General features: G+C 42.3%; 1 protein-coding gene across 1 annotated transcript in view; it reads right to left on the bottom strand.

Moving 5' to 3' along the window:
* The window catches only part of LOC123987163 (B-cell receptor CD22-like), a 29030-nt gene extending 7491 nt beyond the window's left edge, over window positions 1-21539 (bottom strand). The window contains exons 1-3 of the mRNA XM_046075859.1: window positions 21290-21539; window positions 20744-20971; window positions 15100-15354 (exon numbers count right to left, since the gene is read on the bottom strand). Coding sequence (XP_045931815.1) covers window positions 15100-15354; window positions 20744-20971; window positions 21290-21539 — 733 coding nt within the window. The remainder of the gene's footprint in view (window positions 1-15099; window positions 15355-20743; window positions 20972-21289) is intronic.
* Between the last annotated feature and the right edge of the window lie 2379 nt (window positions 21540-23918).

The raw sequence follows: 23918 nt of genomic DNA, 5'->3' as shown, positions 1-23918 counted from the left end.
AACATCTCTAGGAATAAGTTACACCTTGTCCTGCCTGTTTTAGACATCTCCCTGCTCCAACACAGCTGATTTAAACAGCTTCCGGAGTTCATTATGAGTTGACAGTTTGAGTTATATTTGTGCAGGTAGAGATCTAAAACACACACGAATATAAATATTTATTTTACGTTATCCTGTATCCGTTTCCTGTGTAATCGCACATTGGATTTTGTATTTTTTGCATGTGTTTCCTGACCTTACGGTGGAGCCAACCTCAGAGTGGATCTTTTTATATACAGTCTGTGGAGTGGAGCCTACATTGGGAGGTCAGAACACAGACAGTCTTGGAACACCTCACTTGGGTGAAGTAAGCAATGTAGGCTAAATTTTCCCCATGAGGCAACGTCCAGGTGGGATTTGTTTTGTAATGATTGTTTAAAATAGTTTGCTAACGGTACAGTAAGGTAAACCTTTACTTGGTAAGTTTTGCTCAATTCCTGGATGCTATGGGATCACGATTATATTGTTAAATTATAAACAGCTAACTAGAGCTATTTAGTGAATTAACAACACCAGACAAAAATGAACTTGGTTTGTCATGTTATTTAAAGATGCACTTTGGCAATGGCTGTACGCTCACAATGTTGTGTGTTGCGTCCTTAGACAGCATTGGAGCAGTTCCTACATTTTGCACTGGCAATGCACAAGCTCCAAGCTGGTGCTGATGGAAGTGTCATCCTGCATAGAATTCCCCCTCACATTTATTCATGACGCTGACGCTTTTATCCAATTAATTAATTAATTAATTAATTTATTGCGATATGAAGTCGCACACCTCTGGAGCAGCTAGGGCATGTATGTGTCTTATCCACTGCTTCATCACCACCCCCTCGATCCTCCATCCATGCTGCATTGGGGGAGGTATGTCTGGCAGGCTTTGCAAACTTCTTCTGCAGAACAGAGGAATAGACTAGTATTTTGGTATATATTCCAGTATGCGGTCAGGCAGACATGGGCAGTATTTCTGATATATGAATGTAAAATATGTATTTGAAATACAAAATAGTGTGTTGTAATTTGTATTTAATGAGCCTCATAAATGGCTGTGTAATTTGTATCAAAATAATACAATGCTGAGTATTTTAAAAATGCAGAAAATAATTTCCCCAAAACAGGAAATTGGAACAGTGTGTTGAAGGCTTTGCACATGCTTATTTAAGACACATGAAAGTGAAAGATGGATATTTCATTGGTTTTCTCTGATTCAGGCAAGTCCAGGCAACAAGAGTTGCTCCACAAAAATGAAAATGAAAAAAAAAATGGATGTGAAATTGACTCAATTTGTGTCTGCTAGGACAGCACAACCATGCAGGCATCGAAGATTTTTGGAGTATGGTTTTTTTGACATGGCTACAGTCAACCAGTCTGCTAAAATAATCCCCATTATGATACAGTGCTTCTCAAAGCAGATTAGATTTAATTTATTTTGAGACATGTTATGGTTGCTTTAATTTGTGTTTTTATTTATATACCTTTACAGTTGAGTATTTTCAAGATACATTTAGATGTATTTTTGCCCATCCCCGAGTAACATTGGTATCGCTTGTTCTTACAGTACTAATTAGTTCCTTTTTCTGTAGGATGTAGTGAAGGGCCATGTTTGATGCAGTGTCATCACTGACTTCCTCTGGCAGCAGTTGGGCTTTATCTACATGGTTATGGGACCCCAGGTAGGGGACAGAACAAAGGGGACAAAGAATGTGTTTATCAATGGTGGTTACTTTTAATCTACTAATCTTACTGTTTAGTTTTGGAAGAATACCATTTAATGTATGTTTCAAGTAAAACATTCCTAAAAAAACTGTGACTTTTGTGTTAAATTCAGTATTTGATTATAAATACTGGCCAATAGCCTACCTTACACAAATTCAATGTAATCTTATATTGAATCTATGCTTTTTGCCCTAGTTAAATTTCCAGCTTTTCAAAACAAATTTTAAGATACAAAGTGTTCATAAATATACATTAATTAAAAATCACATTGGTTAATTAAGATTCACTGGTAGTATGAGGTTTATTTAAAGTACATTTTTAAACTAACTAGAATAGACAGACATACATAGCCTGGGAATCAGCATCACAGAGAATCTGACATGGTCATCTCACATCTCCACGCTGGTGAGGAATTAATACCAAATTATGAATTTTAATATTCAGAAAATATTAATTCATAAAAGCTCTCATTTCGCGGGGCACCACCGGAGTTATTAACCTAGAGTCTCCGGACCTCTGGGTAGCTTTTAAAATTATACAATTATTGATCAGTTAGTTAATAATAAAGTTAATAATTATTGATCAGTCAGTCAATCTCATATGGAAGGGGTAAATTCTCTTGGCAGGGACTTAGAGATAGGCAATACACACAATTCCTTGATTACAGTGAATTTATTAACTAACTAAGGTGATATAAAAATGCGGTTAAATACATCAGAGAAATAAACAATGGCTAAACAATGAGAATGGAGGTTTTTGGTATTTGTCTTTGTTTCTCCCCGCTGGGTTGCTGGTAAAACAGCCTCACACTGGCAGAGTCCGTGCGTTCTCGTTTAAGACAGCTTCAAGCCGTCGGCCAGTCACTTTCTCTGCCAGGGAATTGCTCTGGGGGTCCGTCTCTGGTAGGCTTATTGAAGAAACTTGCAGTGGGGGGCCAACCTTGGCTCGGTTTAGCAGTTTTCGTCGTCCTTTGTTACTGCTGGCGGGACACGTGGTTGACCCGGGCGTCGGGGCTCAGTGTCATTTAGCTTGAAAGAATAAAGCTTAAACTTGGTTGTTATTGAATTAAACTAGGGTAACTCAACGGACTGATAACTTTAACAAACAAAACCAAAGCAAATAAAACAAGTAAGCTGCTGAAACAAGGGAAAGCTGAGGTCGCGGCACTTCACGTGTGTAGCTTGAAACGAACAAAATCCGTTCATTGCGCCGGGCCGAACTCTTAAGGTGTTGCTGGGAGAGGGGCACGCCGGGCGCGTGCCGAAGCGCCGTTGAAGAGTCAGGAACAAGCCAGCAGACAAGAGGCAAGAGTGCAAGAGAGGGAACGACAGCGTGTGTCGCTGTTTTGTCTGTTGGGGCGTGGTTCCCAGAGGGCAGTCCTTTGGTTCCGGAGCTGCTTGTTTCCGGTTCCAGAGGGACTGTCTTTCTTTAGACATATTAAAGTTAATCAAAAACAAATCTACTGGCGTGTATTGTAATCAAATATCTTCCCACAATCAAACCTCAATTGTCAAACGGTTGTACCGTTCTAAGTTTAAGCATTTGATAACAGGAAGAACAATTGTCAGTAGTTAGACCTTACAAGGTTAGCACTTCATAGGAATCGCAGATGAGAGGAACTTAACTTGCTTTCTAAATATAGGCTTTTGGCTGTTACACATTCTTAGAGAATATAAGCAAGATTCACGAATGGCATTAGATTATTGACAAGATAAATACGGAGTGACATTTATACATTAAGACGATGGCCTGTAATACTTATTTTGTCCACTTGGGGGAGCTCAGGTTACATGAGGATAGCTCTGATTAATCCTAAAACAATCTTCTCAGGAGCTGGGAAATTCAGTTATTTTGACCGTAATTTTGAGCTGGAAAATTAATCGAGTATAGGATGACATTTCTTTAACATATCCTTTCTAAAGGAATGTCAGAAAGTACTGTGAACAAGCATTGGTTACACATAAACTGAAGGAATGTCATTAACCTTAACCTTTAATTAAAACGCAAAATTAACTTATTTAGATTCTTTTCAGCAACAATATCAACAACAGATAGCAACAACATGGTCATAACTACTCAAATAAGAGGCAGTGCCACTACTAACTTAGCAAGGATTATTATTTAAAGAGAACAACAATTTATAATGAAACATTGTTTTAGCTCAAGAAGGCAGGAGTTGTGTCCCCCTTTCGCAACTCTGGCTTATCACACATGCACATCAGTCTTTGTTCGCATAAAGGACTTCAGGTCTGGGTCTCTGGGTGTCCTGGAGCTTCTCACCTAGGCGTGAAATGAGTATCCCCTTTGATGAGATATGATTAAACAAAGAGGAAGGTCAGTTGCCACAGTTACGTGTGTGTGGGGCAGTTTAGGGTTTCCTGCCCTTTCTTTAAGAAGAGTTTTGATAGGCTGTTCAGGAAAACGCTAATCGGTGGTCAATGTTCCTTTTGTCAGTTTAACAGTCAAGCACTGCGTTATCTGGCTGCGGCATCAAAAGGTGGCCAGTTTTACGATCAGGCTGCTCAGAGACAGCACTTAGGGAGGGAATATTTCAACCCCCCTCCTTTGGGGTCTCTTCAGCCTTCTGTTGAAAGTTGATATCTCCAACCCCCTTCTCTCTGGAAGAGAAAAGAGGAATTTGAGTCTCCAAATTATTTAATATAAAATGCACCAATCCACACTGTTGGTACATAACACCTGAATCATCAATCCTTCGAATACCATGCTGTCTTTGTGTCTGCTCCGGTAAAGGTCTCTGTGATTGTCATATAACATCCACCAGGACAAATGGGTAACTTTGTGGAGGAGCTAGACACACTGCTGTCTTCAATCCCAGAGCATGACTGTCCCTACTTGTCCTCGGTGACATAACATTCCCTTAGACAATTCAAACTCAGCAGACTTCCTGTCTCTGATTCAGTCCTTTGATCTAACACGGGTTCTCAACCCCCCGACCCACAAAGCTGGCAAGGTGCTTGACCTTGTTCTTCTCTTGCCATGGCTAACTGATACCATCCATGGGCTCCGTACTGATCTCAAAGCTGCTAAAAGATAATGGCGAAAAACCAAAGACCCCGCCGACCCTAAGGGCTACCGATTGCTCCTATCCTCCTTCTTAACAAGCATCAGTGCTGCCAAAACTACGTTCTATAATAACAGAATTAGCAGTGCCACTGACTCAAGGAAATTATTTTCCACTTTTAAAGCGCTACTAAATCCTCCTCCACCACCCACAAACTTGTCTGCTGATACCTTTGCTGCCTTCTTCACAGGCAAAGTGGCAGCTATAACTAGCCAATTCTCTGAAACATTCAAACTCAACCATTGTGTCAGTCCTACTAAATCTTTTCCTCTGCCCTCACAGAGAGAGAGTGAAGTATCAGAACTCTTGACCTGTAGCTGTCCAATTACATGCCCACTGGACCCGATTCTTACGAATCTCCTCCAAGCCATATCTCCTACCGTGGTCCTGACAATCACTCATGTGATAAATACTTCTCTGGCTTTAGGAACCTTCCTGACCACTTTCAAAAGGGCCTGGGTTCCTCCCTTGCTCAAAAAGCCCTCACTTGACCCATCTCAAGTTGAGAACTATCGACCAGTGTCTCTTCTACCATTTTTATCTAAAACTATTGAACGGGCAGGTCTCAGAATTCCTCTCACGGAATGACCTCCTCGATCCATACCAGTCTGGTTTTAAGAGTGCCCACTCTACTGAAACGGCTCTTCTGTCTGTAACAGAAGCCCTAAGGTCAGCTAAAGTTGCAGCCCAATCCTTGGTCTTATCCTGCTTGACCAGCTGCCTTTGACATAGTCAACAACAGGATCCTGCTATCCGCTCTCTCAGCAATGGGCATCTCTAGTAAAGCACTCCTGTGGTTTGCCCCAAGGCTCAGTGCTAGGGCCCCTTCTCTTCTCAATTTACACCACCTCAATGGGCCGATCATTCGCTCGCATGGCTTCTCTTACCATTGCTACGCAGACGATACGCAACTCTAGCTATCCTTCCCGCCAGGCGATCCCACTGTCTCGGCGCGGATCACGGACTGTCTCTCGGACAAAACTGCATGGATGAAGGCTTGCCACCTTCAACTAAACCTCTCTAAGACTGAACTCATTCCAGCCAAGCAATCTATCCACCATAACATCACACTACAAATCGACTCCTCAACCATCACTCCAACCAAGGTGGTGAGAAACTTGGGTGTCATGATTGATGACCAGCTGTCCTTTTCAGACCATGTTGCTGCTGTCTCTCGGTCAAACCGTTTTGCTCTATACAACATAAGAAAAATCAGGCCCTTTGCCTCACTCAGTAGGCCACCCAGCTTCTGGTACAGGCCATGGTTATCTCTCGCATCGACTATTGCAATGTTCTCCTAGCAGGTCTTCCAGCTTGTGCAGTGAAACCCTTACAAGGTTCAGAAAGCAGCAGCATGACTGGTTTTTGATCAGCCCAAAAAGACTCATGTTACTCCACTACTCAGTGACCTCCACTGGCTCCCCGTGGCCTCCAGAATCAAATTCAAGTCACTAATGTTGTATACAGAGTGACTACTGGGTCTGCACCCATCTACCTAAACTTCATAATACAAACTTACATTCCTTCTCGACCACTGCGCTCCTCCAACGAACGCCGCCTGGCTCTGCCATTCCTCCACACAAAGCAATCCCAGTTCCGGCTATTCTCATCTGTGACACCACGATGGTGGAACGAGCTACCACACGCCATCAGAGCATGGGCGTCCCTCTCTAACTTCAAGAAGCTCTTGAAAACTCATCTCTTCCGAGAACACTTCCTCTTATAACACCTCTAGCTCCTAACATGCACGTCCTGTGCTCTTCTTCTTCTATCACCTACAAAATACAGTCACAGTGGATGGTGTCTGATTGACTCTCAAAGGGGCAGTAGAACTTGTTCAGCTCATTTGCCAGGCGAGAATCGTTTATGGAGTGGAGGACTTTGGGTTGTTTGTGATCTGTCTGAACCCCCTCCAGACAGAAGTGGCGTCGTTAACTTGTTCTTTAGTCTCTCTGAGTACAGTCGTTTAGCTTCTCGCACCTCCCAGCTAAACCTGTACTTTAACGCCCTGCACCCGGCCCTGTCACCACTCCTAAATGCCTCCTCCTTTTCCAACCTTAGCTGTCTAAGTTTAGCTGTAAACCAGGGTTTGTCATTGTTATAACTCACCCTGGTCCGTATTGGTATACAGGTGTCCTCACAGAAGCTGATGTAGGACATCACAGCCTCTGTAAACTCATCCAGATTGTTGGAAGCATTCTTGAAAACCTCCCAGTCAGTGCACTCCAAACATACCTGGAGGTCCTCAACAGCTTCACTAGTCCACATCTTTGATGTCCTCACTACAGGTTTACAGAGCTTTAGTTTTTGCCTGTAAGCAGGAATCAGATGGACCATCACTTGATCAGAGTGTCCCAGTGGAGCGCGTGTGACGGCGTGATAGGCACTGCTAACTGTGGTGTAGCAGTGATCCAAAGTGTTCCCCTCTCTGATTGGACACTTTATAAACTTTCTGTATTTGGGGAGTTCTTGGCTGAGATTTCTCCTGTTACAGTCACCGAGGACAATAACAAGGGAGTCCGGGTTTGTCTGCTCCACACACAGTATCCGGTCAGCCAGCATGCTCTGTGCGTCCTGAACATTGGAGTGCGGCAAGATGTAAACACCGACCAGAGTGAATGAAGCAAACTCACGGGGGGAGTAAAATGGTTTACAGTTAACGATAAGAAATTCCAGATTAGGAGACCAGTGCTGCTGAATCACTGTAATGTTGCTACACCAGCCATTGTTAATATAAAAACAGACACCTCCAACTTTGGTTTTGGCGGAGAGTTCTGTGTCGCAGTCCGCTCTGTACAGTTGGAAGCCAGCCAGCTGCAGCGTATTAGTATTAGTTCAGACAGCCAGGTCTCTGTGAATCACAGAACAGAAGATGAATAAAAGTTTGTTTTTCCCCACCAGAAGCTGAAGTTCGCCCAGTTTGTTGCACAGTGAGCGCAAGTTGGAGAGAAATATTGCCGGTAGCGCTGGCAAAGACGTGCAAGCGACCCGGCTCTTTTCCCTCTCCTGCAGCGCTTCACAGCGCGAACAACAGCGAGCAAGCTCCTTCACCAAAGTGTCCAATAATTCCACTGATGACGCAAAAAAAGTGAAAATTAAATCCACTGGAGTTGTTCCCCTGATGTTCAAAAGGGCCTGGGTTCCTCCCTTGCTCAAAAAGCCCTCACTTGACCCATCTCAAGTTGAGAACTATCGACCAGTGTCTCTTCTACCATTTTTATCTAAAACTATTGAATGGGCAGGTGTCAGAATTCCTCTCACGGAATGACCTCCTAGATCCATACCAGTCTGGTTTTAAGAGTGCCCACTCTACTGAAACGGCTCTGTGGCCTGTACCAGAAGTTGGGTGGCATATTGAGTGATGTAGGGTGTGATTTTTGTGAGAGACAGCAGCAACATGGTCTGTAAAGGACAGCTGGTCATTAATCATGAGACCCAAGTTTCTCACCACCCTGGTTGGAGTGATGGTTGAGGAGCCAATTTTTAGTTTGATGTTGTGGTGGATAGATTGTTTGGCTTCTCCATTTGATAAGCAGTGCTGCAGGTTTCAAACATGGTAAGGGAGAATTAGCGGTGACATTGAGTGAAAATACAGTTAACAGTTTTACTGTATCACAATGGGCAAGACAGGCATTTGCATGGTAAATTACTCCATAATCCAATAAAACTGTAAGCTTGTAACAATAAAAAATATTTGAAACGGATCAACACAGAACAGAAAGCATGTCTATATTTCACATGACACATACCTAAACCAAAAACACAGCCCGTCACAAAAAGCATGCTGACAGAGCGTTGCACAGAAAGGCTTCATATGAAACTTCATACTTCACCTGAAGTCTGAGGTAATCAGGTCAGATGCTATTAGTGGTTCCCCACACAAATTTTAAGACCATAGGGGACCAATCATTTCAAGCAGTGGTCACAGAGGTGGAAATGAACTTTTTGGCTCACCTGCCAAGGTGGCTGGTAGAAAGAAATCCACCGACAAAACATCTTTTACCGGCCAAAATAATAAATTGCCTTTCGTGTCACATATACATTAGTGTCCGTGCTTTCCTGTCATGCTATATCATTCAACTTAAACCTCCACATCAGACTGCTCATGTTCTACAATCACCCTCTTTTGGCCTCCTGGTTCTGACAGTCCTGGTGCCACAGAATCAAAGGTTTTGTGGGATCAACATTTTTACACAATTTATGGATCATTCTCCTTGATCTCTGGGGAGGACAGCAGAACCATTAGAAGATCTGACAGCATGTCAGACATCGACTGGACTGCCAACTACCCAGCTAAAAAGCTAAAAACACTCCCAGTTCCTAGCTCCTAACATTAGCTTTCGCGCTGCCTTATTTCACGGGGGTATTGCACCAATCTGCTGGTTTGCTGTACTTTATGAAAGGTATGGAGCAGATTTAATCCGCCTCTGAGCAGGGAAAGTTGGTGACAGACACGAGACAGAAAGACTGTTTGTGAAAAGCCACAGCCAACATGCCGCGGCACGCCGCTGGTTCCTGTAAAGCTGGTCAAGTGAAAGCACTACTACTATACACAACTATAATGATTTCTACTTCTCAGCTGATTTATTACCTCCGTAAACACTTTCCTATTGAGTTTATGGTCTGAATTGCTACTTTCAAGTATTATTCAATACAACACCATGTTCATTTAGTAAATTATGGTCCCATTTAGAGGAAAATAGACCATAAAGCTGAGTATGTTTCAGGACGGGATTATCTGTGATTAACAAGTCGTTACCATGGAGACCTTTCAATCAGGCTAGAGTGACTCATACCCACAGCACTGTGTAAATTTAACCAGCGCCATTGAAAAGGCTTATTAGGAGTTGACTTTCACTTTCTCTGGTGAGTACATTTAGTTTTAAGACTGTTGTTCGCTAGACAAAATTGTCAGCCCTGTTAAAATGAGAGTTAACGTGAATTACAGAGGCACCTAGCTAAGCAAGCAAGCTAGCTAGCTCCACACAGGGCCCTTAGCTACACCGTCTCGTCCAAATATGGGCACGTCTGGTGCAGCTGGTTGCAAAAACTCAACATGGTGGTGCTCTATCGGCCAAACTCGAGGCATTCAAAATGGCATTCCACAAACCAATGGGTGACGTCACAATAACTATGTCTGCTTCTTATATACAGTCTATTGGCTACAATCTCACTCTCCCCTCCTGACTCCTGTCGCCTGCCCCCAAATGCCCACCCCTTACAAATCTATGCCAATCAAACACAAGTAACATGAAAAGAACAATGAACTACAAACGGAAAATCCACCCGGAATTGGCGGATGGCGAGTGTTAATTTTTATCCCTGAGTGGTACCTAGGCAGGGGAATGCATTGCCTCTTTTTGTACACTGTGTAAATTCTGTTGATTCCTTCATAAAGCAATTAACAAAGCTATTCAAACAGGCAAACAAGAGTTTTATGTCTGATTTATGTTTTTCCTGTGTATTTATGTTTTTATGTAGTGTATCTCACTTGGTTGTATTGTATCGCACTTTATTGTGAAGCAATTTTTATGTGTGAAAGGTGCTATATAAATAAACTTACAAACATTACATTACAAATGAAAACACAATACCATTCCACAAAATAGGCCAACCAGAGGTTCAGATTGGCAAGTTTATGTAAATATAATAGGCTACTTTCATTGCTATATGCTGCAATGGACTGGCGACCTGTCCAGGGTGTACCCCGCCTTTCGCCCGATGTAAGCAAGGATTGGCTCCAGCCCTCCGAAACCCTGTACGCAGGATAAGCGGTTGACGATGGATGGATGGATTGATTGCAATATACACATTGAAGAGTCCCTGTAGTCACTCCTCGTCTCCACACTGGTCCTGCAGCGACCCCGTTTTGGCTACACTGAAAGAAATGAGGATCAAAATCTACTATCCTCATTCTGTGCAAAATGCTGTCTAGAGATTAGCCAAAGCTAACATGAGGTCTCAGTAGTTTCAGTCAGGCTAACTGAGTGGGTATCTTTGTCCTAGTAGTTGTGTTCTGATCATTTCACAATGTTAACCATGTGTTTAATGTCATGTGACTCGCATCATGTGACTTGCGTAACGTAGTTGAGCTCGACTGGTACTTTGCAAGGAAAGGCAATTTTATTTGTGTAGCACCTTCCAAACACTACAGTAATTCTTAGTGCTTTACAGACACAAAGATACAAAAACAGATACAAAGGTACTTTATAATCTAAAGCTAGATAATTAATGTGCAATAAATAATAAAATCAAGATTAAAACAATAAACATCTATCTGTAAAAGTGCATTACATATGTGAGAGAGCGAAGAAAAATATAAATGAAAATAACATTTGCAATGGTTATATGTGTTGTCTTGGGAGTCACTGACAATTTGTCGTTTAGGTATGAGGACCTGTTGGTTAGTTCGGTTCATTTGGGCTGATATGAAAGCTGTCAATTGAACTGCCTACTGATCTTTGTGTGGCCAAACAACCGCAACGAGACCAGAAACGATGGATGATTTCTTCCCTTGTTCTGGACCAAATGAAACGGACTGCAGGTGTGAAAGGACCCTTAGAAGATAAGTCAAAACATGTTCTCCAACAGCAGCTTGAGTCTTAAAAAGAATATTGTTAATCTCAGATGTCTGGACAGATAAAATGTTCATAATATGCTTGTAACAAAGCCAAAAGTTTAAATCCAATATTTTCTCATATTGTGCTACTTTGCTGTGCTCAACTCTTTGCTGGAAGCTGCAATCTGTGGAAATATTACATTGAAACAGTATTTTTTTTTCCCTGGGCAAACATTTACCTTTCTTAGCAGAAGGTGGACATGAGTGGAACTACAAAAATACAACTCGCTGCTGAATAACAAGTAAAAATGTTGTTTTGATTTTACCCATAACATTTGCATATGAAAGGCTTTGTGACCGAATGACAGAGTAACGTTAGGACAACAGTGGGGCTAAACCTTCTGCTGCAGCTCAGCAAAGAATCACAGTCTGGACAATCACCAAAAAGGGAATTTTGTACTAAAACAACAGTAATTTTCGAAGCTTTCGCTGCATGTTGCTCTACGAAGCACAACCACCATAAGAAACAAAAATAGATACATACTACACACAACACCACATCTCACACAGAATTATTGAAAAAGCCTATAGCAGCAGGAACAAAATAGTTTTTGTTACTAGTGTTACGTATGAAGTTTGAGAAAGAAGTTGCAGTGGAGAAGATGTGTCAGGGCATTGAGTTGGAGAAAGTGCTGAGATATGAAACTGAACAGGCAAAGCTTGACTTGGAAAACCAGAAATTGAAGTTCATTAGAGAAGGGACAGTTGCAGCTGATGTCCTGTTAACTTATAATTCTTCTGTGGTAGATAGAGGCAGTCTGATTTGAGTGATTTGAGGCTCGTTCCCAGGTTTAATGAAAAAGATCCTGAAACTTTTTTCTCAATGTTTGAGCGTTTAGCAAAGGCACGGGGGTGCAGCTGAAGCCGCCGCTTTAGCTGATTATGTTTTGACTCATGGTGGAAGTAGCGGATGTCTTGGTTCACGGTTTGGACAGAGAGAAAATCCCTCTGCTGGAGGTGTGTGGTCCGGTAATTCAGGAAGAAATTTTGGGCGCGAGCAGAGTGAACAAAGTGTGTATGTGCCGGACAAAATTTGTAACTAGAACGGTCATTTCCTTAAGATGCGTGAGAGCTGCCAGCTATTTTTTGCGATTGCTACCGCTGTCGGTGCAATGTGCAGCTCCATCAGCTAAGAGACTCAATGATGTGCTGCACACTTCTTCAGCAAACATGTGGTAAATTTTGCCCCTTTTACGTTAACATGCTGTGAGCAGGAGCCAGACCTAAAACACCGACTACTCAGATACACTGTGAAGGGAAGGCTTTAAAGTTTCTTTGTCAATCATGTGTCTTATTCTGACAAAGAAAAAGCCTCCTAAGCACCAATAGAAGCCATGTTTTGCTTATAAACATATTTTCTGTGATGTCTACTCCGCTGTTGAAGAATAAAATACACAGCCAAAGAATTATGCTGTGAAAGACTTAACTATCATATAAACAATGATTGCCTTTAAAAAGACTAACAACATAGAATTTAAACTAACCACTGAAAGTCAGTAAGGACACCACATTTTGTTAGCATTAAGTTCTAACAAACAGCTCTGTGAATTCACAAGCTATAATATATTAGCATCTTGAATCAAATCAATGTCAGGCACTTCACACCTGGTTTCACTAGTAAACCACCACAAGAATGACAATTGAAGTGAAGAAAGTTTTGTTAAAATTTGCTAAAGTCTTCTATTTGCTTGAAACACAAGTAACTTTGTGATTTATGTTTTGTTAATCATGTCAGCTTGGAATGGTGTCTTTTGTTAATTGTCACTACTACTATTGAAACCAGGAGTGAAGTGCACTTGCTTCTGTGTCCATTCAGGCTGTGGTAGGTTAAGGGGAGGAGGATTTGTTAGGCTCAGATGAAGCGGTGCTATATGGTTTGCTTAAGAACTCAGAGTCTATGCGGAATCTGGATGGCTTGTTAAGCCATTTGGAGGAGTCTCTGCGTAGCCATTTAGCTGACCTGATCAAGCAATATCCAGGTCTGTTTGGTGATACCCCTACCCGCACACATTTGGTTGAGCATGATATAGATGTTGGGGATTGTAAACCGATTAAGCAGAGGTTTTATCGTGTTCACCCAGACAAACGTAAACATTTGGATGCTGAGGTTAAGTATATGCTGCAGAACGGTATCGCAGAGCCCTCCAGTTGCAGTTGGCCGTCACCTTGTTGGCTTGTGCCAAAGTCCGATAACACTCCCAGATTTTACAGACTTTAGGAAGGTAAATAATGTCACAAAACCAGACTGTTTTCCCAACACAGTCTCACTCCCTACTCGTCAAATGTCTGACGCATGGTCAAGGCCCTTTGTCGTTTTAAAGACTTGGGTAGCCCTTTTGCATCAATTATTGACGTTTAGGGATCCACAGTCAAGTTAGCAACGCTTAGCAACAATAAATATGCAATATCCGGTTACACTTTCAAGATAAAACGTAACGTTTCGATATATTGCCATGTTGAAACGCGCATAATTAAAGTCGTGAAACGTTGCAGTTAGGTTTAGGCACAGAAAGTACTTGGTTAGGTTTAGGCAACAAAACTACTTGGTTAAGGTTAGGAAAAGATCATGGTTTGGGTTAAAATAGCTATGTATGTCAATTAAGACTTAAGTTCACTAACGTTAATGTCAATTTACCTCACTCGCCTAAATAAAAACATTTAATGTTTTGTTTCGCACGGGACACAAACCCTGTTCTCCTGCTTCAAGGTCCGGGTTCTGGCCCTCTATCCACCCCAATCACCTCCTTACTTCGTCTTTTCTCTTAAATATCATACTTGCCTTTACCATCAAAAACTGACACAACAGGGCTTCCCTCAATACGTCGAACTATGACGTCAAAGGGATCCCTAGTGCGTCACAAACTGACGATTATGGCTCTTGACCAAGCGTCCATATGTGACGACTTGGGAGTGAGAACAGGTTGGTTTTCCGCTGGTGGTTTGTTAGCCAGGGTTACCTATGGGACCCTAACTTTGGGGGGGTGGTGAGCCCAACCTATTTAGGCCTGCCTTCCCAGACACAAGTGTCAGTGTTTGGGCCTTCCACACCGCTCTACCACATTGTTCTTTTGTGTTGTGTTATTTTAAGTAAATTTATGTTTACGATAAACATGCGTTGTGATTTAAAAATTTTTTTTTTACAGAGAGCATCAACTTGTGGTTGAAGGTGAGTTTGTCATCGATTATTGTATTGCTTCACCACTTCGATAGCTTGATCATTGAGGGTAGAAGAGAGGGTGGGGGGATTCTTTCTTTGGCTTTTTCCACATTAATGTTACAAAAAGACGACTTGCACCACTCTGTAAAATCATTTAAAATAGCGCCAGGCTCAGGGTCGTTGTGCGTCAGCAGCGACACTATTAACAAGGCATCAGCAAACTTAATGAGAAATATAAAATAAGATCACGGAGAGGACACATCCAGTAAAATGCTATTCACTCATGCGTTAACAGAGTTCATCAACCAACAGATAAGATTAGGATTGATAGTAGATGCATCTACAATCTGTAATTCAACACATTGTAGGTCGAAGTGATTTCCTGATAGATAGAGAGAGAGAGAGAGAGAGAGAAAGAGAGAGAGAGAGAGAGAGAGTTATAGATAAAAATGTATATATATATATATATATTTTTTTTTGTGTACTTACACTGAACATCTATGGATACAGATTTGGAGTTCATCTGGCCCAACTCATTCTCAGCCTTGCAGTGGTAGATCCCGCTGTCCTTAGAGCTGGTGAAATGATAAATGTCTTCTGGTCTCTGATTCAGTGTTTGATTCCCCTTGTACCAGGTGTATTTAGCTGCTGGGTTAGCATCACTGCTGCAGGTCAGAGTCACTGAACTGCCCTCCACTATTTCAGCAGAGGGACTCACTGACACAGAGGGAAGCTTTGGAGCATCTGGGGGACAAAAGAGAGACAACGTATCAATTTCTGTTAACAGACCTGTGCTTAAACATGTACTGTCTGCCACAAGCTAAGAGGAGAAATTTGACTCAGGATTGTACATTGCTCACGATGTGCTTACTTACACAATAATAAAATAATAATATAATAATAATAAAATAAAATCAGACACAAACTACAGAGTAGACAACACTAATATACACACTATGAACAAAACAATATAGACATTTTGACAAATAGTGCAGTGATCAGAGTGCAAAGGATGCAAGAGCAAACTATTCTCATTATGTACATGTTGAAGGTGGATATGATATACAGGTACACATACACATACATGCATATATGTACACATGTATACAGTGTGATGGAGCATAGTGCAAAGGATGCTGGAAAAAATAAATAAGACCTATGACCTGAGGTAGGTGTATTGGTATACAGTATATACAATATGACATAGTATGAACAGCACTGAAATAGAGAATGATAAATAAAAAATAAGTGGAAACCAGTAAACAGGTGCTGATTAGAGACAGAGTTACTGGGTTATTGCACAGGAATTTTTCCTGCCACTGTGAGTCAGAAATCAGCTGTTCATCAGAGTGATGGCTTGTGGGAAGAAACTGTTCCTGAGTCTGTTGGTTTTGGCGTACAGTGCTCTGTAGCGCCTACCAGAGGGGAGGAGCTGGAACAGGTTGTGTCCGGGGTGAGATGGATCTGCAGTGATGTTTCCTGCCCGTTTCCTGACTCTGGAAATGTAGAAGTCCTGAATGGAGGGCAGGTTGGCACCGATGATCTTTTCTGCAGTCCTGGCTGTCCGTTGTAGTCTGCTCCTGTCCTTTTTGCTGGCAGATCCAAACCAGACAGTGATGGAGGTGCAGAGAACAGACTGGATGATGGCTGTGTAGAAGTGGATCCGCAGCTCCTTAGCTGACGTAGGAAGTACATCCTTTGGACCTGGAGCGTGTTAAGCTCCAGGTTGTTCTGACCGCACCAGAGAGCCAGCTGATCAACCTCCCATCTGTAGGCCGACTCATCACCGTCCCGGATGAGGCCAATGACCGCTGTGTCGTCAGCAAACTTGAGGAGTTTGACAGATGGGTCTCCTGAGGTGCAGTCGTTGGTGTAGAGGGAGAAGAGCAATGGGGAGAGCACACACCCCTGGGGGGCGCCAGTGCTGATAGTCCGGGTGCTGGATGTGATGTTCACCAGCCTCACCTGCTGACTCCTGTCAGTCAGGAAGTCTGTGATCTACTGTCAGGTGGAGGCACAGTGAGCTGGGTGAGTTTGGTGCTGAGGATGTCCGGGATGATGGTGTCGAACGCCGAGCTGAAGTCCACGAACAGGATCCTTGCATATGTCCCTGGAGAGTCGAGGTGTTGCAGGATGTGATGCAGACCCAAGTTGACAGCATCATCCACAGACCTGTTAGCCCTGTAGGCAAACTACAGGGGGTCCAGCAGGGGGCCTGTAATGTCCTCCAGGTGGGCCAACAACAGTCTTTCAAAGGACTTCATGACTACAGATGTCAGGGCGACAGGCCTGTAGTCATTCAGTCCAGAAATGGAAGGTTTTTTTGGGACCGGGATGACTGTGAAGCGTTACAGCTGTGGAGCATGAGGGAATTTCACACAGCTCCAGGGATCTGTTGAAGATGGGGGCCAGCTGGTCCGCACAGATTTTCAGGTATGATGGTGAGACACCATCTTCCTGATCTTCTGCCTTTGGAAGAGGTGGCTCTCGTCCTCTTCACAGATCTTGAGTGCAGGCGAGAGGTCAGAGGGGGAAGGTGACTGTTTGAAGATAGCGTTGGAGTGGGGGAGAGGTATGACTCTGGGCTTTTCAAACCTATAGTAGAAACCATTCAGCTCGTCTGCCAGTCGTTGAGTACCAGCAGTGTTGGGGATGGTCTCTGGTAGTTTGTGAGTGTCCGTAGGCTTCCCCACACTGACGCAGGGTTGTTGGCTGCAAAGCTGTTATTTAGCTTTTCAGCGTAGCTCCTCCTTGCTGCTTTGACCTCCTTAGTCATTGTGTTCCTGGCCTGGTTGTACAAGACTCTGTTTCCCCTTCTGAAGGCCTCCTCCTTGGTCTGACGAAGCTGCCTGAGTTTCGCTGTGAACCAGGGTTTTTGGTTGTTGTATGTGCGGAAGGTTTTAGTCGGCACACACATGTCCTCACAAAAACTGATGTAAGATGTCACAGTGTCAGTTAGTTCGTCCAGGTCAGTGGCTGCAGCCTCAAAAACACTCCAGTCAGTGCAGTCAAAGCAGGCCTGTAACTTCAGCTTTGACTTGTTGGGCCATCTTTTCACGGTCTTTGCAACAGGTTTAGCAGATTTCAGTTTTTGCCTGTGTGTCGGGATAAGATGAACCAGACAGTTATCAGAGAGTCCGAAGGCTGCACAGGGAACAGAGCGATAGGCGTCCTTTAATGTAGTGTAGCAGTGGTCCAGTGTGTTAGTGTCCCTGGTGGGACACTTAAAATGCCGTCTGTATTTTGGGAGTTCATGACTGAGGTTTGCTTTATTAAAGTCCCCAAGAACAACCAGCAGGGAGTCTGGGTGTTTTTCTCCACGTTAGTTATCTGGTCGGCCAGGTGTAGTAACGCCTCACTAACACAGACATGAGGTGGAAAGTAAACAGCGACCAGGACAAACGAGGAAAACTTCCGTGGTGAATAAAATGGTTTACAGCTTATAAATAATGTCTCTAGGTGAGGGTTGCACGATTTCTTCAACACTGTAACATCTGTGCACCAACCTTCGTTTATATAGAAACAGAGTCCGCCTCCCCTTGTTTTTCCCGTGAGCTCCCTTTCGCGTTCCGCACAGATGAGATAAAATCCCGTAGATGAAGTGCGCTGTCCGGGATGTGCTTGGTGAGCCAGGATTCGGTGAAACAGAGGGAAGCAGATCTGCAGAAGATTTGGTTCTGTTCAGGAGCAGAAGTTCGTCCATTTTGTTGGCCAGAGAGCGTATATTCGCCAGGTGGATTGAAAGGAGCGCAGTGCGAAATCCCCGCTGTCTCAGTTTAACCAGCGCGCCTGCTCATTTTCCCCTGCGCCGGTTCAGAAGGATCCCAAACAGCTCCTCCAACTAATAACTCCGGGAAAATTCCAGGGTCAATAAAGAGCGGTGGAATGGTATGAGCAGTAGAAAGTCCAATGTTTAAGAGCTCTTCTCTGGTAAAAGTTACCAGAGAGGGACAGCAGAAAACAGTGTTAATTAACAAAAAAACAAAAAGCACTACGGAGCGTAATCCCGAGGCGGCCGTCTGCGGCGCCATCTTGGAGATCAATCAATTAATCAATTAACTCCAACAATTATCTTATTGCATGTTAACACAGTTTTAAAAAAAAGTAATTTAAAGTCCGTTGCTCACTGGCTCTGAATACACATACAGTCAAATCACGGGTCATAGGAGGGGTGGGATGTTGATCAGCTTGCAAATCATTCACCCAAACAAGCAGTGGAGGGAGGCTTCGGCAGACTACTTGGATGCAGCATGTGGAAGAAGTAAGACAAGCGCTCCACGAGTAAACAGCAGACTGTCTATTAAGAGTAACCATGGCAATGGCTTCCAAGTTAAAATTAGAGGTTACATAACTTTACTTGACAGGCCTTCATCTAGTTTTGCAGGAATGCTCTGCCATGTGAATTCCCTCCTGTTGATGTTGTAGAGTTTAAAAAATTTTAAATTCATCTTAGAAAGACATTCCAGATGTTTTCCATTTTAAAGAGTTTTTGTGAAGTAATAAGTGGTCGTTTCACAACAACACCACCCTACAGTGATATTGCATGATATGATTGTCTTATATGCCCTGACAATAATACACTCTGACACACTTCACACTTTTCTGAATACAGTGTCACACACACACACTCACATGACAGCCCTTAAGGCACACTAGAAATATTCTACACCTATTGACAACTTCCATATAAGGTAACATGGGATGTGCAGCTGGGTGATGTCTCATCATGTCTGATACACAGCTTAGCGGAAGAGCAGTCAGACCCTTACTTAGGTAGCGTGCAGGAAGGGTCTCCAGATATATCTGTATTAATAAAGGTGTGGTTTGAATCTGATCTCTCATCTCTTCTAAGTCCTTTTCCATCAAACAACTCAGGGAAGTTGTTGTACTTCAACACACTGTAGTGAACAACAGTGTGGATTTGTGCATTTTATATTAAATAAATTTGAACTACTCAAAACTATTCCCCTCTCCCTGTGAGAGAGGAGCAGGGAGGTTGAGATCAACTTTCAACAGACGGCTGAAGAGACCCCAACAGAATGGGGGTGGAAAGGTCACTTTCCCTAAGTGCTATTCATGAGCAGTTGATCGTAAAACTGGCCACCTTTGGCAACAGCCGAGATAAGCCTCTCGGTGCCTGAATTGTTAAAATGACAAAGAAACTAACCAGAGATTACAAACAGCCTATCAGAACTCCCCTTTTTTAGGCCAGACAATTGCATTAGAATGTTAATTAAACCATTGTTTACCTCCTCTTTGTAATGTGAAGGAAACTGACACCTCTTTCTTTAGTGCCAGAAGGATTCTTTTAACTGTTTCTCAGACATCTAAAAAGAACACCCTTCCTAATTGGGTGACGAAGAAGTTAACCAAACGACCAATGACTATGGACCTAAGGAGGAAAAAGGGTCCGCCCACATACCTGGAGTATATAAAAAACTCATTTTGTGAGAATCGGGACTGAAAGGTGTAAATCTGAAAGGAGGACCAACTTTTCAGTCCACTGCAGTGTTCTGTAATGCCATCTCTTTATTCACTAATTTTTGTAATTAAGTCTTTTGTTAATTTTGATGTGGACCCAGCCTCTCCTTTCTCAAAATCTGAAAAACGCAACAATGTCCTGCTAACTATTTAATAAACAGTAATAGATTCTGGAAACTCACAAACAGCAAGGATCAGTCTCTCTTCCAATGATATGTGGTGCATATCCAGTACAAAAAGTGCAAGACAATTCAACTTCGTGTGCGTGAGGCGAGCACCACTGCGACAGTTTCACGGAACGCACCTGCTTGTTGCTACACCTTGTGCTCGACCACTTCACCTCACTCTAACAGGGACACTTGCTACTGCACATAGACTGTTCCTGCTGCTCCCTGATAAAAGAAAATGTTTCTGCTGACACCTGTTCAGAACTCCCAGCCCTCCAAGAAAACTGGACTCTGATGGTAACTTGTTTTAACAAGCTAGATAAAAGTGTGCGCAACACACTGCTTTACAATTCATTATTCAATTTTGCGCATAACTATACGATTAATCACAAATTAAAATTTGAATAGTTGCCCAGCACTAGTAAATAATAATAATTGTCAGTGTGTAAGCATGTTTTTTTCCTGACACAGTGGAGTAAACTCACACACTGAAGGAGAGGGGAAATCCTCATGTCCTTTTACAGCACAGGAGATGATGTCTCCAGGATAAAACTGATCTTTATAAGAAGATGTCTCCACCCTTTCCATTTTCTGTCCATTCTTGAACCAGACGTAGGAAGAACGATCAGGAAGACGACAGCTGTTGTGACAAAGCAGCTCTGCCTCAGTATAATTCCTGTAGACTGTTGATCTGATCACCTGAACCTGAAGCTCTGTGAAGAAGGAACAGGGATTTCATTTTAGACAAAACTTAAAACAACTTAAAAACTTAAAAACATACACACATGAATATACACACTCAACACATTTATATTACATATAGTTTTATACATGTTGAACATTTCAAAATAAGTAACATATGAATATGAAAGTGTTACCTGTGACAGACAAAGTGACTCCAGGTGAACCATAAAATCTTCCACCTGGTTGGTTTGTTATGAACCTGAACTTGTACTCAGCTGAGTCGCTCTCTCTCAGGTCTGTGATTCTCAGAGTGCAGATGTTGTTAGAACAATTGTACTGCAAACGACCTGCGTACTCTGAGTCTGTTCTCAGATCCACATGTTCTTTATCCTGCAATTTAGTAAACCAGAATGTTTCCTCAACTGTAGTATCACGGTCATTTATTCTGGATGGGTGTGTGTAGGTGCAGCTTATTTCCACTGTTGATCCTTTTAAGGCACAGATCTGAGTAGAGGTGTAAGTCACTCCCCAGCCATTCTGAGCCTGTATCACTGTAACACAGAGCACATCCGAAACTACAGTCAGACTCAACAACATCAGGAGACAGACTTTAATTTGTAGTGGAGGTGCTTCAGTGTGTGAAGCCCTCATGCCATTCCACTTTAAGTCAGTGAGAGACAAAGAAAATCTCAACCCGTTCTCACTCTCCGACTCGTCACATATGAAGTAAGTTAACTTACGTGTTATCTGACGTATGTAGTTATTTTAACCCAAACCATGATGTTTTCCTAACCTTAACCAAGTACTTTTTGTGTCTAAACCTAACCAAACTGCCATGTTTCACGACTTTAATAACATGTGTGGGACCCACAGTAATGTTGGCCTTGTTAATGGACTGTGTTGGGCATGTTGATGGACACATAACAGTGGGCACCCCCATTCTAATGCAGTTTTAGTTGTTTTGATTTTGCTTTAGTAACCTGATGTGCTATTGTAGAATAACAACTGTAATATTTTAGTAGGTCAGTTTATGGGTATAATGTGTAAGGCTCACACAGGGGTCCTTCGGGTTAGACAGTAGGGCACACACGTCAGTCAGTAGACCTAAACAGCCTGCTGTACGTAGAGACAACGTTCTGCTGATGTGCTTGTGTTTCTGTATTCACAGAATACGAAAGTAAAGGAGTTATTGTAAACTTATGCACGCCTGGAAGTCCCTTTTGTGTCCAAGTGTGCAACACATGGCGTTTCAAAATGGCGATGTTTTGAAATGCTAGCGATTTATTTTGAAAGTCTAACCGGACATTGCATATTTATTCTTGCTAACTTTATCAGACGTTGCATATTTGTTTTTGCTAAGCATTGCTAACTTGACCGCAGATCCTTAAACGTCTACAAATGACGCTAATGGGCCTTGACCAAGTGTCAATATGTGACGAGTCAGGAGTGAGAATGTGTTGATAATCTCATAGTACCAAAATGTTTTAGAGGAGCATGAAAATTCAATTATAACTGAGCGTAAGATTTTTTTCTGTATCGCACACATTTTCTTATATTTCTGCTTCTGTGTTGGGGACTTTTACCATCTCTTTTTAGAATGGAAAGGAAGACTCAGTAAATCCCTAAGCGTGCTGAGGCAGGACATCATACAGAGGGTGCAGTGCAGGCATGGGCGCCATATATATATAGGGGGGAAAAGTTAGGACAATTCCAAAGTTCCCTGACTGACAGGAGCCCCAAAAAATAATTATAATCTAATATCAAATTATATTATACATTATATAAACCATCATCATTGAGTATAAATATATTTCAAATAGAATAATACAATTAATGATCTCTTTGTTTTGGCAATACAAGTTAAATATTCCCATTGACCAAAAAGTAAACATAGATATTGACAGACCACCCATCTGCATCTGCATGAAATGGTTTGGTCCTGCCTCATCAGCTCACTGTATCAGTGACTTGTTTAGTTGCAGTCAGTAGATGCGTCAGAAATACAGTGAACCCAATGTTGCCTAGTAAACCAAAATCAAGTTTTCAAAAAAGGAAAGAGAGAAAAGAGAGAGAGGAAAGACAAAGGAAAGGATGTCACTCTGTAACCCAGTTTTCCCCCAAGCCGTTAGTCTGTAAGTGGTGTGAACCTGTTGGCTTAATGACCACAGTAAAATAAGCTAGCTACAGACTAGTGTTAGCCTACATCAGGGGTATTCAAGTAGATTTCAAAGAGGTCTAGTTAGAGAAAATTTCCCGAAGCAAAGGTCCGGAACATCAACACGACAAACGTTATCATTCAGTACTATAACTTATAGTTGTATCAACGCATGTTTTTAGTCAACAACGGACTGTCAAATCAAATAATATTTCAGTCAGTTTTCACATCAAACTGGAAGGATAATAAATAATAACTATTCAAATAATAAATTCTAAATTTAAGTAAACTAAATTAAAGTGCCTAATTTTTAGAAAAAATGTAATAAAAAGTGTAGCTTAAAGTGATGAAGTGTAGTCTTAACCAATTTTATAATAAACACACAAATGAACAGCTGTAATGCCTCCTCTTCTCTTTCATTTCCTCTTACAGAGCTACCACTTTCCTACTTTCTGTTGTTCAGTGAGAAACGTGAGCTCCAGCTAGCATATTGGAGATCTATGAGATATTCTGGTTTTGAACTGCCCGTGGGAGGAATGTACATGTAAAAATCTGTAAATTCTTGATTAAAAGTCATGTGAAATCTCTTTTATCTTTCGTCTCCTCAATTCGGGTGTGTTTCCAAAACGTCTCTGGTGAATCTCGCTGACTCGACTCGCAAGCATCGGTATGCACAGATTTGATTGGCTGAGCAGCGTCACATGAGACGATTGGAGCACATGCGATTGGTCTGTGAGTTTCCTGGTCCTCTAAACCAGTACAGTAAATGCTAGAAAAGCTGCGCGGGTTAAAATAGAAACGCTCCGTCACGAGGTAGTAAG

This window comes from Micropterus dolomieu, linkage group LG01 (assembly GCF_021292245.1).
Source record: "Micropterus dolomieu isolate WLL.071019.BEF.003 ecotype Adirondacks linkage group LG01, ASM2129224v1, whole genome shotgun sequence".
Taxonomy (NCBI): Eukaryota; Metazoa; Chordata; class Actinopteri; order Centrarchiformes; family Centrarchidae; genus Micropterus; species Micropterus dolomieu.
The sequence above is the reverse complement of the archived record's forward strand: the minus strand, read 5'-3'. Positions and strand labels throughout refer to the sequence as shown.